The 23,595-nt window shown below is 29.1% G+C and overlaps 2 protein-coding genes across 2 annotated transcripts; one reads left to right on the forward strand and one right to left on the reverse strand.

Annotated features, from left to right (window-relative positions):
- The first annotated feature begins 12,259 nt into the window (after positions 1-12,259).
- LOC126680973 (deSI-like protein At4g17486) lies at positions 12,260-13,576 on the forward strand. The gene is made up of 3 exons (XM_050376300.2): positions 12,260-12,584; positions 12,835-13,122; positions 13,230-13,576. Exons 1-3 carry the CDS (start codon positions 12,440-12,442, stop codon positions 13,481-13,483), a joined length of 687 nt encoding a protein of 228 aa, XP_050232257.1. The 5' UTR covers positions 12,260-12,439; the 3' UTR covers positions 13,484-13,576.
- A 5,966-nt stretch (positions 13,577-19,542) lies between these two features.
- LOC126680972 (uncharacterized) lies at positions 19,543-23,257 on the reverse strand. The gene is made up of 10 exons (XM_050376298.2): positions 23,020-23,257; positions 22,757-22,841; positions 22,597-22,681; positions 22,416-22,490; positions 22,303-22,339; positions 21,567-21,650; positions 21,405-21,465; positions 21,189-21,295; positions 19,944-20,009; positions 19,543-19,774 (listed from the first exon to the last, which is right to left on the reverse strand). The coding sequence occupies exons 2-10, from the start codon at positions 22,839-22,841 to the stop codon at positions 19,679-19,681; spliced, it is 696 nt and encodes a 231-aa protein (XP_050232255.1). The 5' UTR covers positions 23,020-23,257; the 3' UTR covers positions 19,543-19,678.
- Between the last annotated feature and the right edge of the window lie 338 nt (positions 23,258-23,595).

Here is a 23,595-nt window from a genome sequence, read left to right on the forward strand (position 1 = left end):
AATGATGAGATTTCTGTCTATTTTACTAGACTTAAACGTCTATGGGATGAACTTTCATACATGATCAATTTTCCTAATTGCACATGTGGAGTTATGAAAAGTTGCAGCTGTGGACTGGTCAAGGCTGTTGCAGATTTTAATTCACAAGACAAACTTATGCAGTTTTTGATGGGTTTAAATGAGGAGTATGAATACTCAAGAAACCAAATCCTGCTTATGGATCCACTTCCAAATGAAAACCGCGCTTATTCGATGATTTCAACAGTTGAAAAACAGAGACAAATCAGTGGAAATATCATACAGAATGTTGAAAGTACTGCACTATATGCAAAACCACAAAGTTCTCAAGGATATGGGAGAGGCAATTGGGATAACAAAAAGAAATTTGGGCAAGATGCTAAGCGAGATAAGGGACATTGTGATTACTGCAATAAGGATGGTCATACAAAGGACATCTGTTTTAAACTGGTGGGGTTTCCAGATTGGTACAAAGGAAACAAAGGAAGAGGTCAATCACAAGGACCTAGAATGGCAGCACAAGGAAGTACTTCATCACCAGCTATGGGAAATTATTATAACCAGCAGACTGACAGTCCTATTGAAAATGAGGGAGACAACTGCTCATCGTTTGGGAACTATGAACAACTCAGTCATACTTTAACTGACATGTTAAAGTTTCTTAAAGGAAAAGCAGCTATGGATAATGTACATGGAGCTGGAACAGGAAAGTTTGCTGGAGTAGCTGACAGAACTCATGGGGAACACTATGCTTTTGCAGGTATTGTCTCATCTCATGCTCTAAATAGCTTTGGTGTATATGATTGTGACTGTTGGATAATAGATACAGGAGCTTCTGATCATATGACTTATAACCTTTCATCTCTTATAACCAAAAAGACCCTACCCCAACCTATAAAAGTTTGTTTACCAAATGGTTTTACTCATTCCATTCATCAAGCTGGACATGTCTCTTTGCATCAAAAACTCTTGTTGAAAGATGTTTTGTATGTGCCAAGTTTTAAGTATAATTTGTTGTCTGTCAGTAAGTTGGTAGAAACAGATGAATTGAAGGTAACCTTTTATTCAAAATATTGCCTGATACAGGACCAGAGGACTGAGGTCATTTTGGCAAAGGCACATCAAGTGGCTGGCTTATACAAACTTGACACAAAAAGTTTTTGCAACCCTTATTCATCCATCATTAAACCTGATAATGATTCTGTAACCCCTTTCATTGTTAATAAAACAAGTTATGTGAATCCTTCTGTCAATGCTATGAATGTTCATAATACTCTTTCTGGATATTCTCTTTGGCATGCTAGATTAGGACATGTCAGTCCTCCTGTCATTTCTCATATTCCTAATCTAAACATTCACAACCAAAATACAGAATCTTGTGAAATTTGTCCTCATGCTAAACAGCATAGACATCCCTTTCCTCTCTCAGAAATCAAAACTGAATCAGTTTTTGAAATGTTACACGTGGACTTGTGGGGTCCTTATAAAGTTACTTCTATTCAAGGATCACATTATTTCATAACCATTGTGGATGATAAAACAAGAGTCACATGGACCATCTTACTAAAACAAAAACTACACTGTTCTTCGGTTCTTATCCATTTTCTCAAAATGCTTAAAACCCAGCATCAAGCTCATATCAAGATTCTTAGAACAGATAATGGTCTTGAATTCACCAACCAAAATATCACATCTTATCTTCAAAATCATGGTATTATCCATCATCTCACTTGTCCATACACACCCCAACAAAATGGTGTGGTGGAGAGAAAACACAAACACCTTTTGCAAGTTGCCAGGGCTCTTAGATTTCAAGCTCATCTTCCAAAACAGTTCTGGGGTGATTGCATTCTGACTGCAACATACCTTATCAACAGACTACCTATGAAACTTCTAAATTGGAAATCTCCTTATGAACTTTTTCATTCTAAACAACCAGACTATTCTTTTCTGAAAATCTTTGGTTGTTTATGCTTTGCTGTTAATAATGTTCCTTTTAAGGATAAATTCGACAGTAGAACCATAAAGTTTGTATTTCTAGGATATTCATCCATTCAGAAAGGATATAGACTTATGAATCTTGAAACTCAGCAATGTTTTGTCAGTAGAGATGTTACTTTCTTTGAACACTCTTATCCTTTTGCTGACACTCCTCCATCTCTTACTAATCTTGAACAACCAACCCCACTTCCTGCTTTGCACAATGCTGATGATCAAATTTCTGAAATATCACATACTGATGATACTGATACAAATGAAGACAATCACATTGCTACTTCCCCTTCTAAACCAAATTCCACCCACACCCCAATTCCTCCTACCCAACTTATTAGACCAAATGCTAGGATACGTAATCCACCAGTATGGCTAAAAGATTATCATTGTCCAAAATCCAAATCTGCATATTCCACTACCACTCATCCCTTACCAGCCTATCCCTTACATGAATTCTCTTTACTTACTAAGACCGAGTCATATGATCAGTCAAGCACCTTTTCAATTATTAAAGAGCCATTTTCATATAGTCAAGCTGTGAAAGATCACAGATGGGTTAATGCCATGAATATTGAACTAGATGCCTTAGAAAAGAATGGTACTTGGATTCTTACAGATTTGCCTTAAGGAAAAACTGCTATAGGCTCTAAATGGGTCTATAAGATCAAACACAATCCTGATGGTAGTGTTGAGAGATTGAAAGCTAGACTAGTAGCTAAGGGATATAATCAGATAGAGGGTCTTGATTATAAGGAGAGATTTTCCCATGTAGCTAAACTAGTAACAGTCAGGTTGCTTATGACTCTAGCTTCTGCGAAAGGATGGTTTCTGGAACAATTAGATGTTAATAACGCCTTTCTACATGGTTCTTTAGAGGAGGAAGTCTACATGCTACCACCTCAAGGATACAATAAAGCAAAATCTTATGAAGTATGTAAATTGGTTAAGTCCTTATATGGTCTTAAACAGGCATCTCGACAGTGGAATATTACATTCACTAATTCATTGCTAAGTATTGGTTTTATTCAATCAGTACATGATAATTGTCTATTTACACGAAGCCAACATGGCAACTTTACTGCTCTGCTTGTATATGTCGATGATGTGCTAGTTGCAGGTAATAACATGTTGGACATTTCAGCAGTAAAACAGTTTCTAGACAAACAGTTTACAATCAAAGACCTTGGACCCTTAAAATACTTTCTTGGTCTTGAAGTTTTTAGGGATTCCACAGGCATATCTCTCAACCAGAAGAGGTACATTATTGATATTCTTGCTGATACTGGTTATACCGCTGCTAAACCTTCACCATTCCCTTTGCCTACCAATGTCAAATTGACTGCTGACTCTGGTATTTTACTTGAAGATCCTGACAAGTATCGCCGATTAATTGGCAGGCTACTTTATGTTAATATAACCAGACCTGATATTAGTTTTTCTGTCCATCTACTAAGTCAGTTCATTAGTGCCCCACGTGATACTCATTGGGAAGCTGCTCTTCATGTTCTGCGATACCTCAAGCAATGTCCTTCATTGGGGTTATTCTACTCAGCTTCTAATGATTTGGCTTTGCAAGCATATAGTGATTCTGACTGGGCTGCCTGTCTAGATTCTCGAAAGTCAGTTACTGGGTATTGTGTCTTCCTTGGTTCAACTTTAATATCTTGGAAGAGCAAGAAACAGACCACAGTTTCCAGGTCTTCAGCTGAAGCAGAGTATCGTGCCATGGCTTCCACCACTTGTGAGCTTCTTTGGTTAAGTTACATACTGAAGGACCTTCTTATTCCTGCTACTCTTCCAATTCCTATCCATTGTGACAACAAAGCTGCCATTCACATTGCAGGAAATCCAGTGTTTCATGAAAGAACAAAGCACTTGGATATTGATTGTCATTTGGTTCGTGAACAATACAAGAAAGGTTTCCTTTATCCTACTTTCACTCCCTCCAAGCTTCAACTGGCAGACATTCTTACCAAGTCTCTTGGTGCTGCTCCTCGCCAATTTTTATTGTCCAAGTTGCATCTTACTGCTCCACAAGATAATGCTTCATCAGATCTAACTTGAGGGGGGGATGTAGAATATAGTGACTGGATTCTATTTATCCTACAGCTGATGTGGCATTAGTTTTATTAGTCAAACACACTTTAGGTGTGACTTGTACAGCTGTATAGTTTTGACAACTAGCATAGAAGCGGTTACTTTTACTAGTCTCTGTATATAAACTACTTTCTCAGTTTATAGAAATACAAGAAGATAACAAATTGTTTTTCTTCCAAAACTGATGTTTTACAAAACTACTTTACCAAAAAAATGCAGAAGACGAGGATCATGAAATTAAAAGTTTGAATTTTTATCATAAAAGAAAGACATATAAGCAAATTTCAAATATTATTTTGTAAGCTTCCTCTTATCATTAAACCCACTTGGTCAGCAACCTCATTACACCTACAGTACTATTATGAGTATATATTTATTTATTTTGTCTATTCCATTGTTGTACATATAATTATTTAAATATATTAGTTACAACACAGTTTAAAAAAATCTCAAAAATATTAACCAAAACAATATGTTGAAATCCCCTAATGCATGGTTCAATTAATTTTACTATCATTTAAAAAAAATTAAACTATTAAAAAATATTAATTTTAAAATTAATGTAGCTATTTCAACTTAAATCTATATAAAATTCTATTTAAAATTCTGATTGGCATGTGAATTGAAAAATTAGTTAATGGGTCACACTATAAAGTAATAAACAAAAATTGAAATAATTTTTACATTTTTATAATTTTACGTTCTTTATATTTTTTGTTTTAAATTGAATTATATTTTCAGTTTTTAGAGAAAAATCAAACTGGTTGACTTTTAATTTTTAATTAGACCGCGTAAAAAAGAATAAACAAAGTTCAAAACATTCTACATATGAAAATCAATCAGAAATAAAAGTAAAAGTTTTATGAAATAAATTGGGACTAAGGGGTATTTTATGATAAATGAAAGAGAAGGCTGAATTTCAACAATCCTCTAACCTCATTTTGGCAATAAATAATTAAGTGAAGAATCAATTCAGGTGCTGGATTTGTAATTTAAATTTAAATAACTTACTTTTAATTATATTGATATTATATTTGTAGATTAATTAAAAATAAAATCATCGAATATAAATAAATTCAGAAAACCATAATAATATAATTAAAGAAAAAAATGAGATACAGTTCAAAAGATTAAGGCACTCTAATTAGTGCATTTTTGCGTAGGGGATTGTAATAGGGAGGGGATTCCCCATCCCCATAGGCCCGCCCCTATGACGGAGATTCCCCATCAATTGCCGTCATGGGTACGGGAATGGGGGAAGATTTTTCTTCATCCACGGGGACGGGGGTGTAGTCCCCACCCCATAGGAATCCTCATTCCCGTTCCTATGGGAATCCGATCTATTTTTATATAATTTTTTAATGTATTGTTTATAATTTTTAATAATTTAATTCAATTATTTAAAAGAAAATAATTTTTTTTTGTTTTAAAATTTAATTACTTATGAAACGAGATAAAAAAGTTTAAAGAACTTTTATTTTATTTTTATTATTTTGTTTTAATATTTAAAATTGTTGAATATTTTAGATGATTAATTGAAATAATTTTATAGTATTGATATTGAATAGTTTATATTTGTTTTTCAAATATCTTATAAATACAATAAAAACATTTAAATATTTATATTAAAATTATACGGGAATGTGGGGAACCCCATGGAGATGGGAAATCCACGGGAATGGATTAATCCCCATTAAATTAATGAGGACGGGATTAGGGATGGCAATAGGGCGGGGTGGGGACGGGGAAGCCATCCCCATCCCCATCCCCGCGTCTATGGGGAATCCCCATCCCCGTCCCCATTTAATTAATGGGGATAAAATCATCCCCATCCCCATCCCCATGGATTCCCCATCCCCATGGGGATCCCCGTTCCCCGTATAATTAAATATAATTTATAAATAATTTTATTATTTTCATAAAATATTTGAAAAAAAAATCATTATAAAAAATACTATTACCTTTTATAATATTATATATTTATAACTAAATAGAAACTAATAAAAAAAATTATGTTAAATTATTTAAAATTATAAATAACATACTAAAACTTATAATATAATATAAATATACGTAAATATAAATCGGATCCCCATGGGGACGGGGATGGGGATCCCCATGGGGTGGGGACTATACTCCCCGTCCCCTCCCCATCTCCGTGGTTGGAGAATGATTTTCCTCCATCCCCGTACCCATGGGGGTAATTGGTGGGGATTCCCCGTCCCATTAGGGGCCGGTTCCCACGGGGAACGGGGAATCCCCTCCCCATTGCCATCCCTAGACGGGATGAAAATTTACCATAGAAGCGGAGACGGAGATGGGGATAACTTCCCCACCCCATTGTCATCTCTATTTTTGAGATTTTGATTTCTAATCTCAACGGAACCCTTATTTAAAGTCGATTGAAAAAATGAAAGTTTAACTATTAATAACTTTATTAATATAACTATTAATAACTTTATTAATATAATTGGACCTTATCATGTATGGCTGAGCAACTTGAGACCTAATCTCTTAGAACTCAGTGTGAGTATACTCTGAATCATCATTATAATTCGGATAGAATCTTATATTATTCAAACGAACACTTCATTTTCTGAATGTAACTCAATATTTATATAGAAAGTTCCAGTATCATCTAGAGGATTCTTAGACCATCTAGAAAATAACGGAAAAATCTTACTCAATTATATCGATCATGATATAGGAATATTAATTCTATCAGAACTCTACTAGATAGTAGCGAAGCCGAATGTAGCAATAGGTGGTCAATTGACCGACTATTGCAAAAAAGTTTATATCAATTCTTTGTATGAATTAATCCTAATTATATAATTACACTTATGATTAATATAAATTGACCATCTTAATCTTTTATTTTTGTTAAAATATAAGATTTGACCTCTTTAAAAATAATTTTTGGCTTCACCCCTACTACCAAGTATTACTCGAAATTGACCATTATATAAGCAGATTTAGGTATTGTCTATCATCACACACTATTATCATTACTCTATAAGCTCTTAAACTATTTCGTAAAATTTAAACTGATTTTATCATTAGGGTAATCATCGAACAACCAACATATGATCATCAGTCTAACCTCTATTTTACAGGTAACCTGTCGAGAAGATGAACCTTTTAATTTATTTATTTATAATTGCAATTTTTAATTTTATCAATTAAAGCCTAATTTTAATAAATATCTTTTAATTGAGTCAAAATTGAAAATTTGGCATACTATACTTAGACATGGGTAAAATTAAGTAAACACCATACAATTGAAACTTCGAAATCACGCCTCATACGTTGATGCAAAAAATCAAGTCAAATATAGAAAATAATGTTGCAAATTTTCAATATTGTTGTGTAACTACAATTGTATATTTGCTATAATAAGGCATATATACAAATACAAACACTATGGTTAAAGACTTTAATCTCTTTTTTCCTCTCTAATTATTTGGGCAACCTTCCTTTAATGGTCACTTTGATTTATTGGGTCAAAATCAAAAACCGTCTTAATCTAATTGACTTTGTTTACTTTAGAGAAAATAAATATTCCTATTGACTTCTAACAGAACCATCCAACTTGAAATTTAATACTAATAATACATTTCCTCTGTCTCATTTTAAAAGTTTCATTTGACTTTACACACAGATTAAGAAAATATTGATTATTAACTAAAAAAAAGATAAATAAGGTCTTCAATGAAAAATCATTCCAAAAATAATAATGCGACTTTTTTAATGGGACATTTTAAAATGAAATATGCGACTTTTTAAATGGGACATTTTAAAATGGAATATGAGACTTTTTAAACGGGACGGATGAAATAAATTTCTTTAAATTCGAACTATGTCCCCTCTTTTTAATTAGTGTGGTAATCAGCTAGTTAATCATGATTGGACTAAAATCACTACCATCTAATTAGGCCCCACTCTCATTTTATGCACCTAATCATTTCATGATATATTCCATTCCCTTTAATAAAAATAGTAATCCCCACTCTAATCTTATACCATAATTAATCTTATATGTCAAAATAATAATCCCCACCAAGCACCATTATGACTATACGTTACTTTCTCCAAAAAAATAAGTTTTTGAACTTCAATTGATTTACATCACACAGCTCATAAATTGTTTCAAACATTTTAAACCTTTAAATTTTCTCATAATTTTTTCTCATTTTGTTGAGATCAATTGTTTTCTGAAACTCTTATTCTAAAAATAAAAAATATTTAATTTAAGATATAAAAAAATCCTACTGTTTCAAGTGAATATTTTTATTTAAGTAAAAGGTCAATAATTTTGATCAATCCAAATATTTTTATTGATCGTGTAACTTGTAATCCAAAATTAAATAATTCACTTTCAATCATTTTGATCAATTAAAGACCATACTATTTGTTTTTAGGTCAAGGACAAAATTGTACGATTTAAGTGGAAATTTGCCCCTCTCAATTTATCAGTGGTGATCAATTAACACCTATTTTAATTTTATGGTGACTTAGTCATACACTTTGTTTATTGAGTAAATCACAAAAATACCACAAAAATAACATGTATTTACACACATTACCACTTATATCACCTATTTATCATTCTTACCATAAAACACAAAAAGTTTTCATTAGCACCATTCCACTAGAATAGTGAAATGTGTATCATTGAAGATTTTCCCTTTTTTCTCTACAATAATAAATAACACCTATCCATTATTGACAAATGGATATTTAATTTTTTTAAAATATATAAATTTTTATTTAAAAAAAAATACTATTATAACATGACGCGCGTCAGGTCTGATGTGTTGACCTGACGCGCGTCAGGCCATGCAGGGCTGACGCGGGTCAGCCCTGCTTACTCATGCATCAGTTTATTAACTGATGCATGAGTCTTTGCTTTAAAAGAAATATTCTTTCTATTTTAATAAATATTTTATTTAAATATAATTATTTTATATTAAATTATGTTAAAAATTTATTTATTATATATAAATTTCAATTTCAATTTTAATTTAAATATATTTAATAATAATAATTAAATCTTAAAAATATAAATATAAATATATTTAAAACAATTAACTAAATTTTAAAAATACAAAATAAAATAATTAAAAATTTATATTAATAATTTATCTATTTAATATATTTTAAAAATATATCTTTATGTATAAAATATGTATCAGCGATGTATCTATTAAATACATTTTTAAAAAATATATACCATGTATGTATTTAGTAAAAATGTATCTATCATGTATCTATTTAAATACATTTAAAAATATATCTATCGTGTATAAATTATGTATCAGCGATGTATTTATTAAGTATATTTAAAAAATGTATCTATCATGTATAAATTATGTATCAGCGATGTATCTATTAAGTACATTTAAAAAATGTATCTATCATGTATCAATTTAAATACATTTAAAAATATATCTATCATGTATAAATTATGTATCAGCGATGTATCTATTAAGTACATTTAAAAAAATGTATCTATCATGTATAAATTATGTATCAGCGATGTATCTATTAAATACATTTAAAAAATGTATCTATCATGTATCAGCGATGTATCTATTAAGTACATTTAAAAAATATATCTATCATGTTTAATATTTTTTTTTGATAAATATCACGTATAAATTATGTATCAAAAATATATCACATATGTATCTGAATGCATCAAATATATATATATTGGAGATGTATCAAATACTTATCGAATATTTTGCATTTCTACTCGTCTTTTCCCTTCCTTCCACCTAGGGCTTCCGGTCAAATCATAAAAATAAACCAGTCAAATATATATAAAACAATAAATATTTGGTTCATTTTAATTAGTATTATTGCATATATGTTTATAAACTTTTCTAAATATGAAAACGAACCAATCGAATTAGTCAGTTAATTCAATTAATGTATCAAATATGTATCTCTCATGTATAAATTATGTATCAGAGATGTATTGAAAATATATTTGAATTACAATTAAATGTATCAGAGATGTATCTATTAAATGAATTTTAAAAATGTATCAATCATGTATCGGAGATTTATTAAATATGTATAAAAGATATACATGCAATATATATAAAAAAAATCGACACATGTCAAAAATGTATCAAATAAGTATTAAAAAAATATGTGTAATAAAATGTATAAAAAAATAAGAAAAAAAGTTCGAACAATCGAATATTTATCAAGAATATATATATCGGCAAAATATATTATACAGTATATGAGAGACATATCAAAAATATATCAGAGATATAAAAGAAAAAGAGTAATATATTTATATTTATAAAATTTAAATTAAATTAATATTTTTAAAATTCAAATATAATAAATAACTTTGTTATACAATTTAAATGAATATATAAATATTTAATTTATATTAAAAAAATAAAAAAAATGTGTCAGGTGCACCAAAAGGTGCATCTGAATTTTGTTAAGAATGACCCGCGCGTGATGCGCAGGTCATTCATTATAGCAGATGACACACTTTAAATTTGCAAGGTAGTGGACATGTGTAATGGAGGGCTTCTTTAGTCCTTTTTTATGCAGTGGTCTTTTTGTATGCAGGGATCTTTTTGATTCTTTTTTATGATTTCTCTTTATTATATAGGACATATGTAGTGGACACGTGTTTATTTGGGAGAAAGGTGGCGTTGGTTGAAAAGTACAATAAAAGTTGGTATTTTGTGAAAGGAAAATTGTACTAAAGTAAACAAATTAATTAATATTGTATTATGTGAAATAGTGAGTCATTAATGTGGGTTTTTTGTTATTTTCTCTTGTTTATTTAGCTAATTTATTCCATTTAAATATAATACTTATTATCGGTGTGAGCAACACGCGCCAAATCAAGTTCGAAAATTAGATAAATTGATAAACATAAAAGCCAAATTTAAAACTAAATTATTTATAAAATTAAAATATGTGCTAATTGATCATCGGTTGCAAGTTGAGAGGGAAAATTTCCATTTAAGTTAAAATTATATAACACGAACAAATTGAGAAACTGAGATGACTCAATTTTATTCTTAATTTATTTAAAAATACAAAGTATTATATTTAACTAATATGCAAATAGAGAATAATGTTTTTAATCTATTAAAATAGCTAAAAATGAATATATGATATCGAATTATAATTTTAAGGACTGAATTAACCTTTTGCTTTTTTTTATTTTAACGGCAAAAGAGAAAGAGAAATTAGCACGGACATCATGGACCCCGCACAATTAGTTTATAACCTAATAAGCTCTTCCTTTAATTAATTTAAAACTAAAAGCATGTTTAATTAAAGAATACTAACAAAAGTACCCTTACCTTAAATCAAATACAGAGTGGCACCACTATGCCACTATCTGCCGCAGGTGGCGTCCATAAATAGAAAATTATTAATTCCTTTTAGCAAATTTAATTTATTTTAATCTAAAATTTTATGCTCGGACCCGGTTCAGGATAAATCGTTTGCCCATGAATCTATAATGGACTATTTGCAAATAAAAATCTAATATTTTACATTTTTAACAATTTAAACATGACTATTATGTTCATTTATAAAATTATAATTTTTAGAACTGTTTTAATTAGTTTATCCTACTATATTTTGAATGAAGTAATTATATCCATTATTAACTTTTTTTTTATAGAAATTAAAATTTAATCTTATTAATTTCTACATTTTAACTCAATTTGATATCTACAAATAGACAAATTTTATAATTTGTAAAATTTAAAAGTGTGAGGTAGATTAGTACGACTTTAAACATAATTTAAATTTTGTTAACTTTTGTTGGGTATCCTAATCCAGCTCGATATGAGACTAATCCCACAACAATAACTTATAAAAGCCGGTAAATAATAGTACAACATTCTATTTTTGCTTATAATATTTTTCCGTCATAAAATAATACAACTTTTTGGCAATATTTAATGAGTTAAACAACATCAAATAACAATATCAAACTGTATAATCTCAATTTTAAAAAAGGTATCGTGGGATTGCTAAATTTATACATTGTGTTTAAATCACTAAAAAAACAAAAAATATTCTTTTATTTATAAACAACCCATCTATAAAATGATTCTCGGTCTAGATAATAATTTTTTTTAAATATCCGAATAACTCATAATTCAAAAAAAAAAATCAAAATATTCTCCCACTTTTGTTCAGTCTCCTACTTACTTGTAAAGAGTGTAAAGACATAGCCTTTGTTCGATACTACTTGAAAAAATGTCATCTTTAATGTTAATTTCAAATCATACATTTTCTCACATAAGATTTTCTTGAGGAGAAAAAAAAAATGTTGTGCAGGAAAAATTTAAGCTGTGATGAAGAAGACAACAATGGAGGATCTGTACCAGTTCATCTCAATGTTTATGATCTAACTCCAATCAATGGCTATGCTTATTGGCTTGGCCTTGGTGTTTATCATTCTGGTGTTCAAGGTTAATTTGTTTTTATTATATTCAGTTCTTGAATCTTGCTAAATTTAGATCTAAGATTGTGTCTTTTTAGATCAATTTCTATGTTTTTCAATCTTCAAAGAGTTATTAAATAACGGGTTTTTGTTAATTTCTTGAATGGTGATTCCTGTCTCTAGAAAAATACTGTTTGGTTGGTGAGAAAGTGCAGGAAAATGAAAATATGATCAAGAAAATTGGGTTTTAGTTTTATTTTAATTTTGATTATTTGCAGTTCATGGAGTTGAATATGCATTTGGGGCTCATGAGTATCCAACAACTGGGATTTTTGAAGGAGAACCAAAACAGTGTGAGGGATTTACATTCAGAAAAACAATTTTGATTGGAAAAACAGATTTAAGTTCTTCTCAGGTAAGAACAGTTATGGAGGAATTAGCAGAAGAATTCAGAGGAAATGCTTATAATTTAATCACTAAAAACTGTAACCATTTCTGTAATAATGCTTGTGTTAAACTCACCGGTAATCCGATTCCGAATTGGGTTAATCGACTCGCTAGAATCGGTAAGACATTATTTATAAATTAAGCGAGTCGTTTTTAGAACTGTGAGATTTTAAATTTGCATTTGGACTTATATATGTTTGTTTTTTTTCTTTTTTTGGAAAAACAGGGTTTTTATGCAATTGTGTTCTTCCTGCGAATTTAAATTCGACTAAAGTTCGACATCATAAAATCGAAGAGAAATCTGAAGTAACGGAGAAGAAAAAATTAACAAGTGTATCGGATAGATTTACGTCTTCTTCAAATTCATCGTCTTCCTCGTCGTTATCTCCTCCCGGAAATCAAATTCGCGGTAGAAGTAGAAGCAGAAGTAGACGCATTCTTCCACCATCTCCTCCTTTGATTACTTCACCACCAATTTGATGGAATGTGATTCTTTTTTTGAACTTTTTATTTCTTGAAGAAATTTCGAAATTAAATGAGGGGAAATGAAATGTTAATTCTATTTTTCTTTCATTTCTTTTTGTTCTTTAAAATGTATTTTTTAGTTCGTTCTTGTTTTTTTATTAATTTGGTGCTACATAATTTTTTATTGAGTTATGCAGGCATGAGGTATGCTGCACAATGAATATACAATATTTATGCTCTTTTTTCTAACTTTTTTTTAAGCTCTGCTACATGATGTTAAAAACTACTCAAGTTGATGTTGATATTTATTTAATTACAATTATGATGGGGAAATTTATATACGAGACTTATGTTAGAAACGTTTCTTTTTCGAAAGAAAAGATCGAATTTTATTGATCAAGAGATAGACTTAACAAGTGATGATAAGTTGATAACATTTGTCTCTCTTCTTTTCCAATTTTCTCTCAAATAAAAAACTTTAAAATTGCTAAAATAGAGTTTATATTTTTTGAAACTCTTACACTTGTAACTATTTGAAATTAATGAAATATAATTTTATTTTTATATTAAAAGATATAGTTCCTTTGATCTCCTATAGATTCTTAACCATCAAAATCTTGCATTCGAAAAATTTAAATTGCCTAGTGAAATAAATTTATATCGTAGAATTTACTAGATTTAATTAGATCAATAAAGATCAGGTATATCTATTTTTTTAAGTAATATCAAATAGATAAAAGTGAAGATGAAAAGATAATACAAATTAGATTCAATTGATCTGAAATTATAAACTATTGACCTAAATTGATGAAATTGAACCTAATTGACACTGCCATATAAGTTTAATAGATCCAAATAACCTTTTATTTTTGTTAGGTAGGCATTTGACAATTTGGCTATATGGGCAGTGGTACCAAATCTTGATTTTCTTTTGTGATATGAAAAGAAAAATTAATAGTTTGGAGAGCATCTAAACAGATTTGATAGCATTCGGTGAAAAGACTAGTAAAGTGGTAAAGTGGGAAAAAATAAAGTCATGTAACTCAAATCAATATTGAAACTTTCTCAGGAAACAAACAGTATTTCTGATGACTAAAAAAAGTGTTTATTCCATGTGACGGTTGTTTCATGTCATTTTTATAACAAATCAATAACCATTTGCGATATGAAATTTATAGTTATTATTTATCTTTTAATCATTAAATATTAGTACATGGCTAATATCTCATCGGTTTGTTGTAAGAATAATGTGGTCCGACCGTTGTGTTGTATAATTATTTTCAGAAAAAATATGGAAAACATTACTTTTTTTATTTTATTTTATGAAGAACAAGTTTTGCATCAGTTGGTTGAAAAGATAGGGATAAATTGTTTTGAAGACATACAAAACATTTGCAGATGGTAGAGAAGAATTTGCAGAAAAAGGAAAGCAGAGACTTGGTTTTTAAGTGTTGCAAAATATGGAAAATAGCAGAGAATAAGTTGCTTTTGTTTTTACTTTGCCTTGTTTTGTGGGAATGGGATCCAATTTTTTTAATTAGGTGACGAGAAATATAAAATGATTTTTTATTATAAATTTAAAACCGGAAAAAATAAAAATTTATAGTGGGTCAAATAATTTTCTAAATTTGTTAAAACTATAATATACAATTCACTTGATAATATAATGTAAAAATTTAAATTTATTAATGTCACGTGTTTTATATATGTCTTGTAACTAGATTCGTCAATTTCTATTTTATCTCTCATTAATTATTTATTATAAAAATAAAAAATAATTTAACAATAATTATTTTTTATTACTATCATAATTCTACTTTAATATATTCACACACTGTAAAAAAACAATTATAAATAATTGTGCAATTATTTTAAAGCCCTCACATATGTCACAATTCATACTTTTAGTACCTCCTATTTAAAATTTGACGAGATGATCTCTCATTTTTATTTCCGTCAACAGTTTAGTTCATCAGTCCAGTTTTAGTGTTAGTCAACTGAGTTAAAATACTTAAGGGTAAATTAATTTTTAAACATGAGGGACAAGATCGAGAAATAAAAATGGAGGACCATGTCATTCTTTTGCTTTTATATTTTTAAAATTTAATCTTTTAACTCGGTATAAATAAGGGACTATCTCATTTGATTTTCAAACAGGATGGATAAAAAAGTGAATTATGACATATGTGAAGGGTCTCGTAGTAATTTTTTCTAAATAGTAATACAATTTAATAAAATATTATTTATAATTATACATAATATAAAAAATATCAAATAATAATTAAAATAATTATTTATTAGAAGTAATTTATCTTATTAGAATTTTAAATGATTAAATAATAATTAAAACAATAATAGTTAACTATTAAAAATTAATTTTAATTAGTATTTTAAACAATTATCTTAACATGATTATAAGTATTTTATCTTATTTAATACTCTAATTTTAATAATTTATTTAATATTTTTAATTAAAAATTACTAATTTTATGAAGTAAAAAGGACATTAAATTATCTTATATTATTATAAATAATTATTTTAATTAAAAATTTAATTTTAATAATTTTTTAATTAATAATTTTATTTTATAAATAAAAATATTAACGTAAATATACATGTCTGACACTGCGTCCTCTTATATATAATATAGATAGATATAGTGAGCAAAGAAGATACAAGTTGCTATTCTCATGGCAGAAACAAGGGAGTACTTTGCCATCATCTCTTCTTTCTAACTTGTATTTTTCTTTGTGTTTCAAGGAATCCAAAGATCAATGACTTTATGGGAAAACTTGGCCATAAAGAGAGGTAGAGAAGGTTTACAAGTAATAACTCTTTAAGGGTTCCTTAGTATCCCATAAAAATAAAATTCAAGTCTATAAAGTTAGATTATTTAACATGATCTAAAAAAACTTTTGCATTATATATAATAGAAATATTGAAGATGCTCTCACGGAATTTGATCTAGTTGTCTAAGTCTCAGCCAGCCATCTGAGCGTTAAAAGTCGCGGGTTCGAACTCCGGCTACTCCCTTTCTTAATATGGAGTGGTTGAGTCTGGATTGCTGGATATTATAACCCAGAATTATCAGATATGTGTGCCTGCGGGCGGTTCACATCCCGAGATTTGACAATGATATAGAATTTCGGCTCAGTAGAGTGAGTTCTCGTCACAAAAAAAGAAACAAAATATTGAAGATATAAATGAATCATGCATCTAATAATTTATAAAAAATCAAATGATTTATAAAAAGAAATTAATAGTACTTAGAACAATTTAAGATGATTAACCAAAATTAATATTTTGCACTATTAATAATAGAAATAAATGGATGATATTTCATTAAAAAATAAAAATATTCTATTTCATTTAATATTGTATCATCAAAATTTGAAAATAATATTATAAACTTGTTAGAAATATAAATGAATCCCGCATTGGAATATTAAAAAAAATATCAAATGGTAAATATTGTGGTTGGAAATATTGCACATTCATGGTAATAAAAAATTAACAATTAGTTCAAGACTATTAGAAAAATGAATGAATTTCACATCGACTTTTTTCTTTTCTTTTTTTAACTCACTAGTTTCACATTATGTGCTATGCACGTGGCTCGTAACGTAACTCGTCAATGAACATATTAGTAAATTTGTTATAATTATATCAATTTTTTATTTATAATTAATATTAAATTAGTAAAAAAATTGTAAAAGTAAATATAATATATTCTGTTATTAAATTTTTATCCACATTGAATTTATTTTTCTTTTGGTTTTATAATAATTATAATTAAATAATTAACTTAATTTTATTAATAATATTTTTAAAAATAATAAGATAGAAATTTAAATAATAATATATTGACCAAATACAGTATTTTAATTTTATAGTTCAATCAAACTAAAAGATAGGCATTCCTACTAATTTGGAGACAATTTAGTTATTTTTTACAAAAAATTAAATTAGAGATAATTTAGCTACCTATTCTAATTAGGACTTTATTTATAATAATGATTAATTAAATAACTAATTAGTTAATGACTATAAAACCTTTATTTAGTAGTAAACTGAAAATGATTTTTCAGTAAATTTGTCTGTCCCCCCATCCGTGCTTTTATATATAGTATAGATAAGGAATGACTCATGCCAAAAAAACAACTAATATTACACATCTTAGGGATGGAGACTCCGGCTAGGTCTTCTAACATGAAGTTAGTAATGAAGGTTTAATAGTACTTAGCAGGATTCAACTGATTTCATGCAAAATGAATTTCAACCTCACTATTTATCACTTGACTGAGCATTTTCACGATCCATTGAATTTGTTGATGATATTAGAGAGTTAATCGCCACTTAAGTGCCGAACAATTCTAGATCCATATATAAAAATCTAGAATTAGACTAGTAAATGAAATTAAACTCTCCCGCACGGGTTTGGTTTAGTGGTTTAAGAAGTCCCAGTTATCTGGGCGTCAAAAGTCGCAGATTCAAATTCCGGCTACGTCTTTTTTTAATATGGAGTGGTTGAAGTTGAGTTGCTGACCATTATAACCTAGAATTACCAGGTATGTGGCTTGCAGCCGATCCACATCTCAAGGTTTAACAATGATATTGAATTTCGGCTCAGTAGAATGAGTTCTCATAAAAAAGATGAAGCTAAACTCCTTGATGATCTAGTACCTCAAAAAATGGCCAAAACATACAAGTAGATAGAAGAGTTTCTCCATATTAAACATGTTGCAGTTGCAGGAAAATTTTATTCTTTAGTATATGGCGTAAATTTTTGTATCATTTGGCCTAGGGACCCATAAAGTTTATGGATAATATCATAGCGTCAAATAGCTTAATCATCAGCCGACTTACAAGCCTTAGAATCGAGCTAGCAAATATAGTTGATGAATTGAAGAGTTTTTTTTTGATAAATGAATGAATTGAAGAGTTATCCAATTATGCTAAATCAGAGACATAAATAGTTAAAGAAAAACTAATTTATAAGAAGATTTATGATATTTAACATTTACCAATTGATTTTGTCCAATATTATTTAGTATCTATCATTTAGCACTCTCCAGTCAAGGTATGAAATGCCCACGACAAATGGTGTAGATTTATGTATGACCTCTTGTATTCAAATGAATTTGAGAGGATTTTAATTCATTTCTTTCATTGTCAAACAATTTTTAACATTTTCATTATGATAGAAAAGTGTACATGAGACTTAAAAATATTTAAAAATCACTTTTTAAGCTTTGACACTTTAAAGTTATTGTTATAAGATAATAATGACAATGTTATTGATTCTCAACCATGTGATGGCTAAAGTGCGAGAAGCCGGCGGTAAGAGTGAATGATGGCGGTGTCAAAAGTTTTGAAATGAATTTTATTTCATAATAAAATCCGATTTAATTAAATTAAATAAATTACTATTTTAAATTAATTGTAATAAATTCATTAGATAAATTTATTTGATTTAAATTTAAATTAGATTAAATTAAATTAATTGAGATCTATAATTAATCAATTAGAAAATATTAATAACTTTTTAATATATATAAATTTTATAATAATAAAATTAATTAATTAATTTACTTTAGAGATTTGGTTTAATTTTAGTTTGGTTATCATGTGACTAATCATGTGGTTTGTTTGGATGAAGAGTGTTGCCACATCAGCAATTCATTGGGTTGGAAATGACGTGGCAAACAAACTAACAAAAATTTAGTTGAATTCAAAAAATAACGAATATGGTAAAACGTGCTAATCTTGCTGATTTTTAAATGTTTGACAATTACTGGTCCGTTTGATATTCTATTGCAATTAAACTTTTTTTTTAAATTGTATTGCAATTAAACTTCTAAAAAAATGATGGAGGCCTCACCCTAAGTTTGTCAGCATAATGATATGTAAATAAAGAATTTGACTCTCATTAGTCATCCATAAAATCTACAAGCTAAGGTAACATGGAGGGAGTAATAAAAGATTTGTGAAAATCAGAACAATAAAGTAACATGGAGGGAGAACTAAATTTGGTGGGAGTTTAACGTGAGAGTAGTTTCAGCAGTCCTGCAGCTCAGATCAATAAATATCGGTTTATTGAACAACAAAACAAAGTATAGAAAATTAATACATAAAATCATAGGTAACCTACTTTAATAAAATAATGGTTTACAGTGGAGAATCCAGCCAACAAAAGGATTGTAGGCTTTCTAACTCCTTTTTTCTCGTATCCATTCTACAAAATTATCAAGGATCAACGGCCACGCTAGTTCCGGATTATAATTATCAAGCTCCGGAAAGTTTATCTGTCACAAATAAAATAATAGTGTGTCAACAAAGCAACAATAATATACAATACTTAAGAGGAAAAGAAATTTTGAACTCAGTTTGTGCAGAAACACGGGTGCTTTTTTTTTCTTACAATGTCCTTGGTAATCAAGAAATTGTAACTAAGAAGCAAAAAAAAGGAAGTACCTCGTTGCAAAAGCGGAAGAACCCCATCCACTGATCCATGTTTATTACTTTATAATCACTCTGTATCTGCATTCATTAACAAACAGGACATAACAGAACCGATATTAATTTAAGCTCGATGAGACAAGAAAGTATAATGTAAATGGCAAATTTCCAGAGTCTATTCAGCCAATTAAGTAATCCTGATAGCCTACCATGTCAATATATAAGAATTCAACTGAAAGGAAACACAATTGGCAAACATTGACGGCAAGGTGGGGATTGTCAGCACAAAAAAGCGCCATAGTGTAGGTGATAAGCTAGGAATACACAGGAATCTTTTATGATAATCATACACGTGAGAAACGTATCTTAATGCTGCAAAGTTGGATAGGGTGGCCCTTACGTAAAGATCAAATCGCTCCCAATTTTTATGAAATACAAGATGCTTCTAAAACTAGCTATGCGTCATATAGTCCTAGAAAAGTAAAGGGAAGTTTAGGAGAATACCTAAAAAACTAAAATATTTGTAAATTTACCTCAAAAACTGAAAGTTTATAAGCGTACCTAAAAAAAATAAATATTTATTTTTTTACTTCACAATTTATTTTTTTACTCCGCAGTTTCAAACAGATTCAAATACAGTTTCTAATAGAGTTTCAAACGGTTTATAACGGTTTCATAAAAATAAAGTTTCAAACGGTTTCATAAAAATAAAGTTTCAAACGGTTTCAAATACAGTTTCACAAAACACAATTTGAAACTGTTTTACAAAAACGTTTCAAATAGAGTTTCTAATAGAGTTTCAAACGGTTTCAAATAGAGTTTCTAATAAAGTTTCAAACGGTTTATAACGGTTTCATAAAAATAGAGTTTCAAACAATTTTAAATACAGTTTATAATAGAGTTTCAAATGGTTTATAACAGAGTATTTTTAAAAAAAATTGACATTTCTGAAACCGTTTATAATACAGTTTCAAACAGTTTAAAAAAAACGGAGTATTTTTACAAATTTTTTCAGAGTAAAAAAATAAATTTCGGAGTAAAAAAATAATTTTTTTGAAAAAAAAGGTAGACGAATAATTTTTCAAAAAACGGAGTATTTTTGCAAATATTTTGAAAAACAGAGTATTTTCTGCAAATTTCTCAAAAGTAAATTAAAATACAGAAATAACACGAGACGGATAGCATAGTAGTATTAAGTGGTACTGATGCATCAATTGCAGCAAAACTCAAAAACACAGATAAGTAAAAAAAGCCACTTACCTTTAGATACTCGATAAAATAATCAACCTGCACATGAAATTGAGATCCTAGTACAAGATCCAGCAACTGACAGATGCTCTCTATGTCTATGCTCTTTTGTTTCTCCTCTGAGAAAAGAAAAATTATCAAGGAAAAGAAAACAAAAAAAATTAAACATCTTGACAAAACAATGGAAATAGCAGTAAGATAAGCCAGAACATGCTGAACTCGTAATACCTGTCAGGCAATACCGGAATGCATAGGTATAGAAATCCACAAAGTTTGATGGCCTCTTAACCTTTCAAATATTGGAAGAAAAGAACATCAGTTATTAGCTTGCAAAAGCTTTTTGAAAATCATAGAATAAACATTCCAAGAGAATAACAGTCATAGAATTACCTCTTTCTCTAGCTCTGGAAGGGACTTCTTTAGTTTATTTACAGTATCAGCCCTCAATGCTTTAAGGCCTCTTCGCCATTCCTCCTGTCAATAATAAAGTAAGATGAAGACCGAGAGGAAGAGTAACGATGGATATACTTACTAAGAAAATATAAATATTATGGTCTCTAGTAAAAATTGGCCGAGGATGAAATCACAAGAAGGGTAAGATCGAGGAACAAGCAGGAAGACAATCAATGATCAATGGAGGACTTAAAGATATTCGGAGCTAAGCAGAGGGAAACAACAAAATCAGACACCAAAAAGTGCAGTTTCACATTATGTAAACAGTAACCGCAGCCCACCAATAGTCAAACATGGACCGAAAAGTGCAGATAAGCGTATGGCAGACAACATGAGACACATTAAACCTTAAAAGAGATGCTATTAGTAGTAGCAGCAAGCCAGCAATCCATTTATCAGTAAAACATATGGTAAAATATACGGATTTAATCTTCATCTTACATATAACTCGGTTGTAAAGAAAACGTTTATAAGAACAACCATAGAATGTAACACTGCTTTAGTTTTGTGTTAACCATAAACATTACAGATATCCACACAACCTTAACCTAGCTAATAACTAGTTAGCCGAATTGCCAAGAAAAACGAGTAAAAACTTAAATTCGGAATTTAAAACACAGGGAAATCACCTAAAAAATAAAATAAAAATAATGAAAGAAAAGAAGTTATTTACCAGAGTAAAGTATGCTTGCTTTTCCGCTTTCATCTTCCTGAAATTTAACGATTCATTAGTTAACTTACGGAACATCAACGGAGGGAGCTAATTTTGGAGCTCACAACGCTTACCAAGCTAGCATCAAGATCCTAACATCAGTATGAGGCACCTCGATATCTGCACACAACGCTTCAATACCTTCCGGACTGTACAATTATTAACACCACAAATTCATTAAAATTCACAACTTTTTTTACTTTTTCGTCTACTAAGCAGCTCAATTAAGCCAGAAGATTTATCAGCATAACTTACTCAATTAAGCCAGAAGATTTATCAGCATAACTATAAAACAAGCTATCGATTCGCTCCATCTCTTTACTCGACGCTTTACTCGACGCTTAATTATCCAAAAACAACACAATTAAATCACTTACATACAAATCAAAAGTAATTAATTAGAAAAAATAGTTACCGGAGCGAAAAAGATCGACAGCAGAAGAAGTGATCGGAGCGGTAGAATTAGATTGACCCGTTTTCTTGGTTGAAGACCGACGCATCTTCAACAGCACCAGCACAAGCAACCAATCAAAAAATAAATAAATAAATAATTAATTATTTTGTAGAGAGAGAAAGTAAAAGCAGTTTATAGAGAGTATAATTCTACAAGATCTAAACCTCTATAAGTAGAGAATTTAAAATTACAAAAAAAAAAATTAAAAAAAATTAAAAACAGACCTCGAGATGGATAGATAGATAGAGAGAGCAGAGAAGCTTCCTTCGTAGCTCTGCTTCTCTCTCTAAAAATTAAAAGCTGCAAATTCTGTAATAAATTGGAATTAAATGATTTTTGTGAAATTAAAAAAAAGGGAGTGATTTGATTGGGTGGGGGAGTACGGGTTAAAAAAGTAGAGTAGTAGAGGAAGGTATTTGAGTTTTGATTGAATGCAAGTTTTCACGTGTGGCTATACAGAGGAATTAGAAACTTCTTGTCGTACCAAGTCTTGTGTTTATGTCATTCTTTGATTGTCTTTACAAATTACTACTATAAATGTTTATTTTTTTAAAATAAGTGTTTAATTTTTATAATTAAAAATAAATATATTTATCTTTTTATGATTCGAACTATTGAAAATCTAATTAATTTGTGTTGATGTAGACGTCAAAATTCATTTTATTATAAAATTTATAATATGCTATACATTAGTATGATTTAATTTTTATTTGTATTTCTTTTTTCAAAATATAAAAAATTATATTTATGTATCGTTTTGGTTTAAAATACTATATTTGGCCTGGATAAAAAATTTGTAC

This window comes from Mercurialis annua, linkage group LG5 (assembly GCF_937616625.2).
Source record: "Mercurialis annua linkage group LG5, ddMerAnnu1.2, whole genome shotgun sequence".
Lineage (NCBI taxonomy): Eukaryota > Viridiplantae > Streptophyta > Magnoliopsida > Malpighiales > Euphorbiaceae > Mercurialis > Mercurialis annua.